Source organism: Zootoca vivipara, chromosome 12, assembly GCF_965207765.1.
Source record: "Zootoca vivipara chromosome 12, rZooViv2.hap1.1, whole genome shotgun sequence".
Taxonomy (NCBI): Eukaryota; Metazoa; Chordata; class Lepidosauria; order Squamata; family Lacertidae; genus Zootoca; species Zootoca vivipara.
Genome location: NC_142595.1, coordinates 1,264,531 through 1,280,826, shown reverse-complemented (window position 1 = coordinate 1,280,826; position 16,296 = coordinate 1,264,531). Strand labels below are relative to the sequence as shown.

General features: G+C 43.4%; 1 protein-coding gene and 1 long non-coding RNA gene across 6 annotated transcripts in view; one reads left to right on the top strand and one right to left on the bottom strand.

Moving 5' to 3' along the window:
* The window catches only part of SGSM1 (small G protein signaling modulator 1), an 86,627-nt gene that overhangs the window by 7,511 nt on the left and 62,820 nt on the right, over positions 1 to 16,296 (bottom strand). For 4 of the 5 annotated variants that reach the window (XM_035134582.3, XM_035134583.3, XM_088656116.1 and 1 more), the window contains 6 exons: positions 14,186 to 14,767; positions 13,078 to 13,202; positions 9,325 to 9,407; positions 6,153 to 6,262; positions 916 to 1,012; positions 299 to 466 (listed from right to left, as the gene is read on the bottom strand). In XM_035134582.3, coding sequence (XP_034990473.1) covers positions 299 to 466; positions 916 to 1,012; positions 6,153 to 6,262; positions 9,325 to 9,407; positions 13,078 to 13,202; positions 14,186 to 14,767 — 1,165 coding nt within the window. The remainder of the gene's footprint in view (positions 1 to 298; positions 467 to 915; positions 1,013 to 6,152; positions 6,263 to 9,324; positions 9,408 to 13,077; positions 13,203 to 14,185; positions 14,768 to 16,296) is intronic. The other variant, XM_088656117.1, reaches the window with a different exon arrangement.
* On the top strand, positions 452 to 16,231 carry LOC148683741 (uncharacterized). The gene is made up of 2 exons (XR_015946685.1): positions 452 to 574; positions 15,941 to 16,231. It is a non-coding gene; the product is annotated as an uncharacterized LOC148683741 (long non-coding RNA).

The window sequence follows — 16,296 nt, the reverse complement described above, 5'->3', positions numbered from 1 at the left end:
AGTGAAAGATTGCTCAGACTAAGGCCAAAGTCTACAGTTTGATGGAATCCAGTGAGTCCCTCCAGGCACCAACGGATCCCTAAAGAGCACCTTTTGGGTCCCTTTGATGGTGGTACTACAGTGCAGCAGAGAACAAGCCAACACAGAGGTCAGAAGGCAGCTCAACTTCAAAGTCCCTGGCTCAGGACTCCTGGAGGCTGGCTTGGTGCCTATTCCTGAGGGGCACAGACTTTGCAGGGCAGTCATTTGGGACAGACAAGTGTCCTCAACTTCAGCCCCAGCCCATTACAATCCGTACCATTGAAGAACTTGATGATATCCGTGAAGTCCATGTTGTTCTCCAGGATGATGTCCCGATAAACCTCCACCAAGGCAAGAGCAATGAAGAGGACATAATGAGATGAGGAGATCTGTGCCGCTGCCCAGATCGTTTCCCAGACAGAGAAGACATCGTTGTAAACTAGCTCTGTTAGAAAACAGGAACAAACAAACAAAAAGAACAGTCATTGAAGCCGTCTGAAGTGAAGAGTTGTCCTATGCCCTCTTTTTCCAGGACAGGTCCTCATTTTCATGGGTATGTAAAATGAGAGTCATCATAATGATCCATAGTTAAAAGCAGAAGTTGGCAAATGTGTCTCTCTTTTTTTGCTCTTTAAAATATGGCAACCCTAAAATGCAGACGTGACCCCCATCCCAGAATTCTCTGCAGCAAACAAAGTTGTGCAGCAAACATCAAAGAGGACACCAGGAAAAAATTGGGTGGAGGGACAAAGAAGGGGCAATTACCAGTATATTTTATCTTCTCCCAACTCCTGTCCTCAGGATGCTATCAGGGCAACTCATGCTGCTCCAGCTAGTGTTAAAAGATGTGTTTAAGTCAAAATGCAGATGCAGACCCCACAATCCCCAACGCACCTCGCTTGAAATCCAGGAGGAACCAGCGGTAGCAGAAGTAAAAATGCGTGTAATCGCCATTTTGATGCATCAGCTCAAACAGCTCAGAGTCCAAAATCTACCAGAAAAGCAAAAGCTTCAGAATCTTGTTTCTGCAAGAAAACCACATTTGTCTCTCCCCCGCCACAAAACCCCCACATCCTGCATGCAGCAAGGTGCTCCATACTCCCTTGACCTCTTTTCAAAGAGCTTCACAGGACATGGAGGTATCAAACAGAGAACCTAAGCAACACTGCCACCCTTTCTTTTTACAGGTAGGTAGCCGTGTTGGTCTGAGTCGAAGCAAAATAAAAAAATTCCTTCAGTAGCACCTTAAAGACCAACTAAGTTTATATTTTGGTATGAGCTTTCGTGTGCATGCACACTTCTTCAGATACACTAGAAACAGAAGTGTCAGACCCTATATATATACAGAGGGTGGTGGGGGTGGGTGGGAATGGGTGATGGGCTGATGGGAGTGGTAAACCTGTAGATGGGTGTTAATGGCTGCTGATGGCTGCAATTAGTCCTGGGCTGAGGCGCTAAAGAAAGCTTGATCAATTCAATCCAATCTTTTAGCCATAACAGGGCCGCCGCATCGTGGTACAATTCAAGATCGGGTAAACTAAACCCCCCTCTCTCTTTTTTTTCAATTAGTAGTTTGTGTTTGATTCTTGGCTTCTTGTCATCCCAGATGAATTTCATTATGTCTTTCCTCCATAAATCAAAACAATTTGAACCTCCCAAGATCGGAATGCTTTGAAACAAAAAAATCATTTTTGGGAGGACACTCATTTTTATCACTGAGATCCTACCCATAAAAGAGATTTTTAGTTTTTTCCAAATTTCCAATTTATGTTTAATTTCCTTCCACTTTTTTTCATAATTTTCTTGGTACAGGTCAATGTTTTTATTTGTCAATTGTATGCCCAAATACTTTATTTTCTTTCTAATTTCAATACCAGTTTTTTCTTGTAATTCTCTTTTATCTCTTTCTTCTAAATTTCTTACTAACAAACTACTTTTTTTGTAATTTAAATTGAACCCTGCTAATTTCCCAAATTCGTTTATTCTTTCTAATGCTCTTGGAACACTTTTTAATGGGTTTTCTGTCGTGATCATAACATCGTCAGCGAAGGCTCTGACTTTATATCTTGTGGTCCCTATCTTTATCCCTTCAATTTCCTTATCCTCTCTAATATTTTTAAGCAAAATCTCTAGTACTATTATAAATAATAGAGGGGACAGGGGGCAGCCCTGTCTCGTACCTTTTTCTATATTAATTTCTTCTGTTGTTATTCCATTAATTATTATTTTAGCTTTTTGTTTACTATATATCGATTCGATTGCTCTATTCATTTTTTCTCCAATCTCTAGATGTTGCAATGTTTTTTTCAAGAAGGCCCACGACACGTTGTCGAAGGCCTTCTCGGCATCGATTGACAGAAGTGCTGCCTCCTTCCCTCTATTATTTTCAAGACATTCAATTATATTTATTATGTTTCTTATATTATCTTTTAGTTGTCGCCCTTTAACAAATCCAGATTGATTTTCATGTATTATTTCTTTTAGGAACCAATTGAATCTATTTGCCAAAACGCCAGCGAAAATTTTATAATCACAGTTTAATAAGGAGATGGGTCTGTAATTTGTGGGTTGATCTGGGTCGGCATCTTGTTTAGGTAGAAGGGTTATTGTGGCCTCTCTCCAAGAATCTGGTACCATTCCTCCCATTAATATTCCATTCATAACTTTCTTCAATGGGGCTAACAATAGATCTTCCATACTTTTATAAAACTCTATGGGGATCCCATCCGGGCCTGGCGATTTGCCAATTTTCATCTTTTGTATTACCTCTCTTATTTCTCTATCTGTTATCATCTCATTTAATGCTGTAATTTTATCATCCGAAATTCTGGGTAACTTATATTTATTTAAAAAATTCTCTATCTCTTCTTCTTTTTCCCCTTTGTTATGATATAAATTTGCATAAAATTTTTCAAATATTCCTCTAATTTCTTTAGGTTTTTCAATCAATTTTCCTTCTACTTTTAATCTATTTATCCACCTCTCATTTTTCCTTTTTTTTAATTGCCAGGCTAACATCTTTCCCGGCTTATTCGCCCACTCGAAATTCTTATATTTCCAGAATCGGGTCTCCCTTTCCATTTCTTCTTCCACCATTCTCTCATACTCGCCCCTTAAAATTTTAATCTCTTTATTGAATTCCTCTTTCTTGGTTTTATATAATAGCTTCTCCTTCCTCTTAATTTCGTCTTCCAACTGTTTTTTCTTTTTCTCTTTAGCCATTTTATCGATCTTATTTTGTTGTAAGAAATATCCTCTTGTCACAGCCTTCCCCGCATCCCACACTGTTTTTTGGTCTACCTCCCCATTATCATTTTGTTCAAAATATTCTTGTACCATTTTGCGAGCCCCCTGTAGAATTTTTTTATTTTTCAATAGAAATATATTCATTCTCCATCTTCTCTTTATATCCTGTTCTTTTTTTTCTATGTTTAACATTACGGGATTATGATCAGTCATTGTTCTGGGTAATATTTCCGTTTTCCCTATTCTTATTATCAAATTTTTTGAGATCCAGATTCCATCTATTCTAGTGGCCGATTTATGTATGGAAGAATAAAATGTGTATTCTTTTTGTATCGGATGTTTATATCTCCAAACGTCAATCAATTCTAAATTTCCCACCATCTCTTCAAAACTTTTTGGTAATTTGCGACCCTTTTCATTCTTCCTAATTACTGATTTGTCTAATTCTGGGTTTAAGACTCCATTTAAATCTCCCATTACTAAAATTTGCTTATCTATATGTTCTAATAATTTCCCTTCTAATTCCTTAAAAAATTCCATTTTACTCCCATTAGGCGCATATATCCCCACAAGTAACCACGACTCTCCTTCCACCTTTATTTCAACCATCATTATCCTTCCCTCTGTATCTTTCCAGATTAGCTTTGGTTCCCATTTCCCTTTGACATATACCACCACTCCTCTCTTCTTCTTTTTGCCTGCAGATATAAACTCTTTCCCCAATCTATCATTTTTTAAGACTCTTTCATGTTTATTATTTATATGGGTTTCCTGAAGGCAAATTATATCCCAATTTGATTTTTTCAAAATGTGTCCTAATTTATTTCTTTTTTTCTTATTGTTTAATCCATTCACATTCCATGATATAATCTTTAATTTCATTTTGATTTATTTGTAATTTATTAGGAATTTTGTTTTTTTTAAAAAGGAATTTTTAATCATACACAACTGCAAAAAACAACAACAACAAAAAAAACAAAATAAAAAAAAAAACAATCTAAATCTGGTGTGTCTGAACATCGGAAGCCTGTTTCAGGAGAGAGTCCTTTTTCATTTAGTCAAATTATGATTTAAAAGAAAACGTGCTCAAGATGCAATTTAGGTGGCATCTCACGCCCTCGAAATTAGCTAAGATGTACGGAGAGGTCAGTAACACTTGTTGGAGGTGCAAGGAAGAAGTAGGTACTTTCCTACATATTTGGTGGTGCTGCAAAGAAATTAAGAAGTTCTGGGACGAGATATATAAAGAATTAAAAAAAATAGTTAGATACTCCTTTAAAAAAGAGCCGGAAATCTTCCTCCTGAGCATGTTGAAGGAAGACATTAAACCAAGGGACAGATGCGTGCTAATGCACGCGACAACAGCGGGTAGACTCTTAATCGCTAAAAACTGGAAGAGCAAAAAAGTTCCAAATAAAGAAGAGTGGTTGACCAAATTAATAAATTATCAGAACTTAGCAATTAGAGTTGGAATATCTAAAGGTTTAAGTGAAGAAAAAGCAGGAGAAGAATGGAAACCACTCAAGATTTATTTACAAAAACAAGTGGAAAAGGCGCAGTTAATAGCGGATCCATGAGGGGCACAATATTAAGAAAATAAATTAAATTAGAGAAAGGTATGCGGAATATCAGTGAAACCAAAATCAGAATACAGGAGTGGTTGGAAGTCATGATACGGTGGAGGGGGGAAAGGGTGGGGGGACAGTAGGTTTTAGTAAGTGTAAATGTTAAAGTGTTTTGAAATATATATGTTTTCTTTGTTCTTTTTCTCCTTTTCTTCTCCTTTTTTTTTCCTTTTCTTTAAATTGTATTTGTTAAGATATGTTGAGATTATATAAGTTATATTAGGTTATGCTAAATATTGTTATATGTTATGTTATGTTATGTTATGTTAGGTTTTTTTAAGTTAAGTTTTTTTCCTCCCTTTTCTTTTTCTTTCATTTCATTTCAAGTAATTTTGAATTGATATTGATTCCTGTTTGGTTATGTCTGTCATACTCGCTATTTATATTTTATTCTTTCTATATGTTGAATTTTTTTAGATTTTCAATAAAGATTGTTTTTAAATTCAAAAAAAAAAAAAAAAAAGAAAGCTTGATCATGCATAATGAGATAAGAATCCGATATCTCTATTCATCCCAGGTGCTTCCATGGTTTTAAGCTTGGTAATGATTTCCAATTCAGCAACTTCCCTTTCCAGTCTGTTCCTGAAATTTCTCTGTAATAAAACAGCTGCTTTGAGATCTTGTATAGAATGTCCTGGGAGATTGAAGTGTTCTCCTACTGGTTTTTCTGTCTTCTGGTTCCTGATGTCAGATTTATGTCCATTTATCCTTTGGCGTAGGGTTTGGCCTGTTTGTCCAATATAGAGAGCTGAAGGGCACCGTTGGCATTTGATGGCATACACAATGTTAGAAGATGAGCAATTAAATAGTCCTGAGATGGTATGTTGGATGTTGTTGGGGCCAGTAATGATGTTGTCCGGGTGTATGTGGCAGCAAAGTTGGCATCTGGGTTTATTGCAGGCTCTGGTACCAGTGTCCATGTTAAGTCTGGTGGTTGTATTATTGTGGGTGAGGAGTTGTTTAAGATTGGGTGGCTGTCTGTAGGCAATGAAAGGACAACATCATTACTGGCCCCAACAACATCCAACATACCATCTCAGGAATGCTGGACCAGTGTCTTGCCTCAGTCATGGACTGGATGAGAGTCAACAAATTGAAGTTCAATCCAGACAAGACGGAGGCGCTGTTAGTGGGGGATTCCCTAGACCAAATGGGGGGGGAGGTTGCCTCCTCATTTGGGAACCACTGATCTAACCTCTGTATAAGCCTCTGACAAGCAGATCATGGAAAGGGCGAACTGGAAGAGTCCCTGTTCTGTACCTGGATGAGGGACCTCATGTTGGCAAAGTGGGTGTCCATGGCGCCTCCATGGGGGAAGTTCTGGTTCATCCGCTTCATGAGCTCTGTAAAACAGCTGAAGGCAATAGCCTCTGAACAAGGACACGGGGGGGGGGGGAGAGAGAGAACAGGGGAATGAGTGCCCTGTAGATCTCACCTGCTTTTGCCCAGAAGGAAGAGGATCCAGGCCACCCAAGGACACAACCAGCTCTCTGTGTGTTGGCTGCCAAAGGCATGCATGTCCAGGTGACAGTGCAGGATACTCCCCCTTCAACTGCACCCCCACATTCCAGCCATGGCCTGGAAGCCACACCAACTAGGCTGTTCACATTGGTCTCTTGACAGTCATGTCGACCTGTGGGGACCAGCACACATCAGACCTTTCCGCATCCCATGTGTCGTGGAGCTGGCTCTGAATTTGTCCCAGCTTCAAGCTGTGAAACATGGGCAGGCAAGCCGCCTGCCTCATCTGGATTTGGAGAGGTGCAAGAGGGTGAGGCCCAAATTCTACAATATCCCACCCACAATGGAAGCACATCTGAGTGGGATGAGAAAGAGTGGGGAGTCTTTTAACAGTGGCTGTACCTTGGGAAGTGCACTTGGCCCCCTCCTGCACATGAAGAGCTGGATCAGACCAACAGGCCCAACTGTTCTCACAATGACCAAGCAGATGCCCAAGAGAAGCCCACATCCAGGAAGCGCTCTCCCATCAGTTGCTCAGAGCCATTTCATTCAAGCCCAAGCAGGCTCTCATTGGGCATGGCTGATCATGTTTTTACATTTGCTGATCCTTTTTCCTTGGTTGGTGGACTTATACCATTGGGTCTTTTTATGAAATTGTAATTTCATAGAATCACAGAACTGTAGAGTCAGAAGTGACCCCAAGGAGTGCAGGAATCGCAGCTAAAGAGTCCCTGACAGATGGCCATCCAACCTGTGTTTAAAAACCTCCAACAAAGGAGAGCCCACTACCTCCCCAGGTAGTCCATTCTGTCTGTTGTTGACTATCCTGAATGGTGCTTTTGCACCATAGAGTCAGGGCAAAAATGTTATAATAATAAATAATAATATTTTTTTAATTATACCCCACCCTTCCTGGTTCAGAAACCCGGGCTCAGGGCAGCTAACAACAAATTCAAAACACTTAATTGTAATACAACATAAAAGCAGCATAAAATCTACATATATAAAAATGTAAAAATGTTATGTGGGTGTGTTTCCACTTTTCACCAAAACTGCTTGACCGATAGCGTTCAAATTTGCACACAACGTCCCATACTACCGTGAGATTAATCTTATAAAGTTTGCTAAGACAAATGTCACACCTACGCCACATAAAAAACCCCAAACCCTGTGTTACAAAACTCACAAATCACCCGCAAGTGCATACTGGGAGGACAGGAAAAATTGCAACACAGTGCCCTCTAGTGATGGCTACACTGGTACTAAACCTAGGAAACCTACCCTCTCCACAGGCTCGCCTTTGCAGACTAGGCCGCTTTCCAGACTAGGGCAAGTGGAGGTAGGGGCCTGCCTGGGTGGGGGATGGGGGGGAAATAGGTCATGGGTCAGGACAGGGTGGTCCCAATCACAGGGATGAACTGGGGGATGGGGGGAGGAGGGACAGGGCTAGGTAATGGGTCGGAACAGGGTGGGGGGAGACACAGGGATGCGCCTATATAAACATAACACACAAAAAACAGGGGGACTCTGAAGGTGAGGGGAGTCTGAAGTGGGACTCTGAGGCTCCATTGAACAAACTGAGCCACCGCAACGTGTGGCAGGGCCAGCTAGTACAGTATAAAAGCATGGATAACAATAAAATTCAAAAATAAAAAAATCAATTTGGGGGAAATCCATCCAATAAACATTAGATAGTCGCCAGGGCTAGCTGGCTAAATTAGTCCTACTTGGGCCAACGAGGAGGCCAGGGGAGAATTAGCTATGGGGTCCCAGAGCGGGTAATCTTCATAAAAAGGGGAGGGGGGAAGAGAAGGGAAATAAAAGATCAGGCTGAGTTCAGATTAAAGGCCAGGCGGAATAGCTCTGTCTTACAGGCCTGGCGGAAGGAGGTTGAATCCTGTAGGGCAGTGGTCCTCAACCCCCGGGCCACGGACCGGGACCGGTCCGTGGATCAATTGGTACCGGGCCGCCCAAGGAACATTTAAATACAATTAAATTAAAATTATTAAATCAAAACAATCTAAATAAAATATAAACAATCAACGTCCCCCCTGAGCGGGCCGCGGTAAAATGATCCAACGTTGACTGGTCCGCGGCGATAAAAAGGTTGGGGAGCACTGCTGTAGGGGACATGGGACAGAGCATTCCACCAGGTTGGAGCCATCACTGAAAAGGCCCTGGCCCTGGTGGAGGATGATCTGACTTCCTTAGGGCCTGGGACCTCTAAACTATGGTTATTCATGGACCCTTAAGGTCCTCTGCGGGGCATACCAGGAGAGGCGGTCCGGTAAATTTGAGGTCCCTAAGCCACAAAGGGCTTTAAAAGTCAAAACCAGCACCTTGAACCTGACCATATACTCCACTGGGAGCCAGTGCAGCTGGTAAAGCACTGGATGAATATGCTCCCATGGCAGGGACCCCGTGAGGAGCCTCGCTGCAGCATTCTGCACCTGCTGGAGTTTCTGGGACAGTCTCGAGGGCAGCCCCACATAGAGCAAATTACAGTAGTCAAGCCTGGAGGTGACCATCGCGTGGATCACTGTGGCCAGATTGGGGTGGGAGAGGTAAGGGACCAACTGCTTAATGCGGCGAAGATGGGAAAATGTCGCCTTAGCTGTCGCTGTAACCTGCAACTCCATGGGAAGGGAGATGTCAAGGCTTACACCCAGACTCTTAATGGAAGGCACTGGCACTAATTGGGCCCCTGCAAGAGAAGGGAGTCGGTCCCTCATCCTCATCCCCATGCCATCCCAACCCAGCCAAAGGACCTCTGTCTTGGAAGGATTTAGTTTCAATTGGCTCCCACGAAACCATCCAGCCACAGCCTCCAAGCATCTGGTCAGTGTGTCCGAGGCCGAGTTGGTGTGGCCATCCATCAGCAGATAAATGAATAGTCCAGAGAGGGGATCCATCAGAGCCAGGATTCCCCAGACTGTTAAGGCTGGCATAGTGGCAAATAGAGAGAACTCACCGTCATCCAGAATCACAAGCAAAGGAGCCAGCAAGTCACACATCCCCTGGACATAGCCAATGTCAATGTGGTGCCAGACGTAGCTGCAGAGAGACAGGAGGCTGGGTGAGGCGATAGAGGTCCTGCCAAGCAGCTGCCAAGGCCCTGGTTTCAAGGGGTCAGCAGACCCAGCAGGAAAAAGGAGCAGAATCTGTATGGAAACATCCCAAATCCTGCACTTGCATCCCTCCCATAAACCATGCATATCTGCAGACCTATATTTCAGCTGCCAGTTCATTTTGCCTTTGGATAGAGGATTGCAACATTTGACCATACAATCATAGAGCTGGAAGAGACCCAAGGGTGATCTAGTCCAACTGCTTGCAATGCAGGGACCACTGCTAATTAACCCATAGGTAATGAACCCACAGCTGATTAAAATAATTAATCAATAAATATTTTTAAACAAACAAAAGCAATTTGATCAATGAAAATGGTGTCATTGATTAAACCACCCAGATTCTTCTTTTGTAATAATAATAATAATAATAATAATAATAATAATAATAATAATAATAGAATCACAAGGGCCATCCAGTCCAACCCCCTGCCAAGCAGGAAACACCATCAAAGCATTCCTGACATATGGCCGTCAAGCCTCCGCTTGAAGACCTCCAAAGAAGGAGACTCCACCACACTCCTTGGCAGCAAATTCCACTGTCGAACAGCTCTTACTGTCAGGAAGTTCTTTGGAGGTCTTTAAGCAGAGGCTTGACAGCCATCTGTCAGGAATGCTTTGATGGTGTTTCCTGCTTGGCAGGGGGTTGGACTGGATGGCCCTTGTGGTCTCTTCCAACTCTATGATTCTATGATTCTATGATTAATGTTTAGGTGGAATCTTCTTTCTTGTAGCTTGAATCCATTGCTCCGTGTCCGCTTCTCTGGAGCAGCAGAAAACAAGCTTTCTCCCTTCTCTATATGACATCCTTTTATATATTTGAACATGGCTATCATATCACCCCTTAACCTTCTCTTCTCCAGGCTTGTCAGTATCCTTCTTGAACTGTGGTGCCCAGAACTGGACACAGTACTCCAGGTGAGGTCTGACCAGAGCAGAATACAGTGGTATTATTACTTCCCTTGATCTTGATGCTATACTCCTATTGATGCAGCCCAGAATTGCATTGGCTTTTTTAGCTGCTGCATCACACTGCTGACTCATGTCAAGTTTGTGGTCTACCAAGACTCCTAGATCCTTTTCACATGTACTGCTCTCAAGCCAGGTGTCTCCCATCCTGTATTTGTGCCTTTCATTTTTTTTTTGCCCAAGTGTAGTATTTTACATTTCTCCTTGTTAAAATTCATCTTGTTTGCTTTGGCCCAGTTGTCTAATCTGTTAAGGTCATTTTGAAGTGTGATCCTGTCCTCTGGGGTATTAGCCACCCCTCCCAATTTGGTGTCGTCTGCAAACTTGCTCAGGATGCCCTCAAGCCCATCATCCAAGTCATTGATAAAGATGTTGAATAAGACTGGGCCCAAGACAGAACCCTGTGGCACCCCACTAGTCACCACTCTCCAGGATGAGGAGGAGCCATTGATGAGCACCCTTTGGGTTCGGTCAGTCAGCCAGTTACAAATCCACTGAATGGTAGCATTCTCTAGCCCGCATTTTACTAGCTTCTTTACAAGAATATCATGGGACACCTTGTCAAAGGCCTTGCTGAAATCAAGATAGGCTACATCCACAGCGTTCCCTTCATCTACCAGGCTTATAATTCTGTCAAAAAATGAGATCAGATTAGTCTGACATGACTTATTTTTCAGAAACCCATGCTGACTTTTAGTGATCACAGCGTTCCTTTCTAGGTGCTCACAGACAGTTTGCTTAATGATCTGCTCTAGAATCTTTCCTGGTATTGATGTCAGGCTGACTGGGCGGTAATTGTTTGGGTCCTCTCTTTTCCCTTTTTTGAAAATAGGGACAACATTTGCCCTCCTCCAGTCTGCTGGAACTTCGCCTGTTCTCCAGGAATTCTCAAAGATAACTGGCAGTTGTTCCAAAATCACCTCTGCCAGTTCTTTTAATACTCTTGGATGTAGTTCATCTGGCCCTGGAGACTTGAATACATCTAAACTAGCCAAGTACTCTTGTACTACCTCCTTACTTGTTATGGGCTGTGTTTCCCCTGCTGAATCATCTGCTCCATATTCTTCAGGTCGGGCGTTGTTTTCTTTCTTGGAGAAGACTGAGGCAAAGAAGGCATTGAGGAATTCTGCCCTTTCTCTGTCCCCTGTTTGCATTTCATCATCTTCTCCTCTAAGTGACCCCACTGTTTCCTTGTTCTTCCTTTTGCTACGGACATACCCATAAAAGCCCTTTTTGTGGCTTTGAACCTCTCTAGCAAGCCTGAGTTCATTCTGTGCTTTAGCTTTTCTGACTTTGTCTCTACATGTGCTGGCTACATTTGGCCCTTTTAGTATTTCTGTCCATGGGATCTCACCCAGCGTTTCGTTAAGTTTTCTGAAGTTGGCTTTCTTAAAGTCTAGGATTTGGGTCTTAGTATGCTTGGTTGCTCCTTTCCGCTGAACAATAAACTCCAGAAGAGCATGATCACTCCCACCTAATGATCCTGCCACTTCTACCCCACTAACCAGGTCATCACTACTGTATTGGTTAGGACCAGATCTAAAATGGCTGATCCTCTTGTTGCTTCTCCCACTTTCTGGACAATGAAATTGTCTGCAAGGCCAGTGAGGAATCTGTTCGACCTTATGCTCTTGGCTGAGTTTGACATCCAACAAATATCAGGATAGTTGAAATCCCCCATTACTACTATCTCACTTCCTTTTGAATGCTTGGTCATCAGTTCCAGGAAGGCATCATCTGTGTCCTCAGTTTGGCTTGGGGATCTATAGATGGCATGTGCTGTCTTAGAAGAGGCACCAGCGAGACAGGGAATGCGGAATGCCTCTTCTAAGATGGGGGGGGGGGCTGCTGCAATGCAGAAATGCATCATCTCAAAGCCCCAAATAGCCTTTGGGGGTAGTTGGTTCCCCTCTTCAAAATGCCAGTGACAATTCCTCTGTTTAATAAGCTGAGGCTTCATTGGGTCTGTGGGATAACCAGCTTCCTATAACCAGTACTGAGCTGGGTGGGCCAATGGCCTGACTTGCTGTATGTCCGGTTTCTGTTTGTCTCACTGCGCAGTGAAGCAGTCACAAGACAGTCACAGGACTGTTGTTTACACATTCCAGCAGAAGGACTGCTGGAACACAGGAAGCGGATGTTGATGTATTCTGTTTCAGTCTGGTTTTTTCCTCGGACTTCTCCCAGAGAGAGAGAGAGAAGACATGTTTCTCTTTGTTTCTGTGTAGCTTTTAGCAATAAACGTAGTTAGCACAACCTCATGCCTCACCGCTGTGTGTGTTTACTCTGCAAGATTTATGGAACATGTGCCTGAGATCGCAGCAGACTCAGGTTGTGAATCATGTGCTGTGTTTAGACCGAGGGATCGTCCGTCCGTCCGTCCCCCCTGCCGGTTCCTGACAGTGTAAGCGAGATCCTTTATTCCGAATGTTAAGGACTGGAATCTCACTTTATTTTTAAGGGAAGGGCCACAGCTGCATTGTAGAGCCTTCACTCTGTGGCCAGCACATGGGCTGCTCCTTGTGCCAGAGCATCCTCTACTCCCACGGTTCCTGGCCCAAAGAGGGACAGAGTCACCTGCAAGGAACTACACAGCCAGTTCCCACCCCATCCCACTGGGCGGCTACCTGCACATGATGTTGCGCAGCTTCTCCAGGTTGGCTGGTGAGAAATACCAATAGTTCCGGTCGCACCTCTGGACATCCTTCTCAATGCGGTGCAGGTTCACAGTGTACATGTCAAGCAGCTCTGGCTGCGGAAGCAGAAAGCGCAAGGAAACACATCCCAGTTAACTTTCAGCCCAACTTGTGCTAAGGTATACCCAAGGGCCTGTCCATGCCACAAACTTAACAGCTGCTTTTAAAAGTCATAGAATTGCAGAGTTAGAAGGGACCCAGAGGGCCATCTGGGACAACGCCCTGCAGTGCAGGGATCACAGCAAAATGACAGGCAGATCCTGCTGCCCAAGGCAGTTGCCTCACCTTGCCTCACAGGCGGACCGGTTCTGCCTCACAGTTGGGGGCAGAAGGGTTGCAAATGGTGCAATAAAGGAATGAAATGTAGAAAAGTACATGTGGTGATAGTTTTGTTCTTTACAAAACTATCTATTCACACAAACTCAAAACTGAGCTGTTAATAACACAGATATCCTGGCATTGGTAAATCAATTTTAACACCCCATTGATGTCAATGGGACTAAATATGATTATTTCCTCTCAATCTATCCCATAATCTTTAAAATAAATACAAATAACAGGTGCTGATGCAAAGTGAAAAGTTGCAAGGACATTCCTCTTCTCCCAGGCCTTTGGCTGATTAAACAATCTCTGGCCTTTAAAACTTTGGGGGGGGGGTATTGACTTTGTTTGTTACTATGCTGTTTTTTTATTGCGCTTTTTATATTGTAAACCATCCTGTGATCCTCAGAAGGGCAGTATAGAAATTTTAACACCACCAACAACTGTGGGCCATCATTAAAAAAACTGTCTTGAGAACACTGCCAGAAAAGCAAGGCTATAGTATGTTAGTAGTAGCTAGCAAGTAAATTAGTTGTAGTAGTTAGTAGCAGTTAGCAAGTGCTAAATGCTCTGCTGCGATCAAAGCTAAAATTTCACCCTTCCTAATATGTTTGCTCCTTTTGGGTTTTGCAGCACTGAAACAAAAAAGCGTTCCCAAAGATCAGGAGGGAAATCAGACAGGGTCAAGTCCCTCCCAGGGACCCTGACACACACTCACAGAGTAGGTGACCCCCGACGACGAGACAGGCGAGACTTCGCTAATGGTCAAGTCAGTGACAGCCAGGGAGTGTGAATCCAGCTGCGGGTACAGGCTCTCCATCTCTGGCTCTTCCGAGAGGTCATCTTCACTCCCCATTGAGTTCTGCTGCCCCACGCTGTGGTCCGGCCAGCTGTCAGTCACACCCACTATAGACAGAGGTGCCCCCTCTTTATCGGGGTGCTCCTTGCCCATGAGGATAAACTCTAAGCTGCTGTTGGTGGGGAGGTCCTCCAGGCTGTCTTGGCCCTGCAAACCTTCCCCTGTTTGTGTGCCACCCACAAGGCCATTGTCCACACTGAGAGGTCCCTGGCCGACAGCCATGCTCGCCGCGGCTTTTGTGGTCTCCACCATACTGTCCTTGGTGCTGAAGATCTGCTCTGAGCATGTGGAGGTGACCCAAAAGTTCTGGGAAGGGGGACAGCAAGGGTCGGGGGAAGAGACGCCATCAGGGATCATCCCATTGGAGAGTTTGGCCCGCTTGCCGTCTTCAGGCTTGGCATCTGCCTCGGGCTGTTCTACCTCATCGACTGACTCAAACACCTGGGCAAAGGAGGGGCCAAAACAGAACAGGGATGGATCAGATTGGCTGACTACTGCAATGGCCTCTGCATGGGGCTGCCTTTCAAGATGTTGGTGGAATCTACACACATATAAAAAACGCTGTGAAAAAGCTTTTTAAAAAAAGTTTTGAAAAATACATTGACTTTGGCATAGCTCACTGTCGCCATCTAGAGTCACATTTCTATATTGCACTTTACAATACATTTAAAACGTTTTATTTGTAGCTGTATAGCTGAGTCCACCAAGGAGCCTCAGCCAGTGCAAAATGCTTTGTTGCTTTTTCTGGCCAAGTCATCACAGCAGATAACTCAGATTCCAGATTGATGCCAGTCCACTTCCAGGCCCAGTTCAAAGTGCTGGCTGCCATCTTGAAAGCCACAAGCTGCTTGGAGCCAGGTTACCCCAAGGATTGCCAGCACCCACACAAAGCTGCCTGGCTCTTAAGACTGGCCGTAGAGGCTCCGTCAGGAAAGTGCACCAGGCTAGCGAGGCCAGGACCTTTTCAGTGGTGGGTCCCCCACCTTGGAACTGCACTTGGCCCTTGGACAGTTTCTGAACTGGCTCTGAAGATCTCTCTTTTCAAATCTGCTTAATCCAATTCATTCAAGGTTGATCTAAGCTTTTAAGTGCCATTTTAAAGTACAGTACTGCAACTATTTTTCTACCCTATTTCACTGCTGATTTTTTGTTATGTAAATTTTGATCATTAATGTGAAATTTGTGTGTTAATTGAGTGGGCTGCCTAGCCCTGAAAGATACCACGCAAATACCAAAATGAGTTTATAAAGATAGGTACGGTATATATTTTACAGTGAGTCATAAAACAGAGATTAATTTCTTATAGCAAATTAATAAATGCTTATGTAACAGTAATAAATAGTTAAATGTTTAGTAAGAGATTGCATTCTGCAAAGATCTGAAGCTGTGTTCCCAAGTGGGTGGTAGCACCCTGGGGGGTGGGATTACCTAGAGGGTGGCAGGGGACACTGGAGTTATAAATGACTATCAGACTTTGAAAAGCTGGTATCACTGGATCAAGTTAATCAGTTTTTTTGTTAATCAGTTTTTTAAAATTAATTAAACTAAATAGTTTTAATTGGATTCTGTATAAAGGTGCAATTAATGGTTGTGTTGTTATCTTTCTTACTGTAGTGGAACAACGCTCTCTCTAGAGATGGAACGATGGAGCCCAGCAAACTTGTCTACCTGCCAGATCCGACCACTGCCCCCCCCCCAGCTTCGCCAGGGCCTCTCCTGGATCTCTGCCTTGGGGGTCTTTCCCAGCCTTCTCCTGAGACCCTTCGGCTGGGGAGACCACTGAGGATTGAACTGCACTCCAGGTAGCTTACAGGTGAAATAAGAACAACTAAAAACATGGAGGGGTGAACCGTGATCAAAAAACAATGTAGCATTAATAGAATTAAAACGATCCATCTATCTAAACAATCTACCAGTATTTAAAATGCACAATCACATTTTTATCCTGTCCTTTCCTCCAAGGAGCTCAT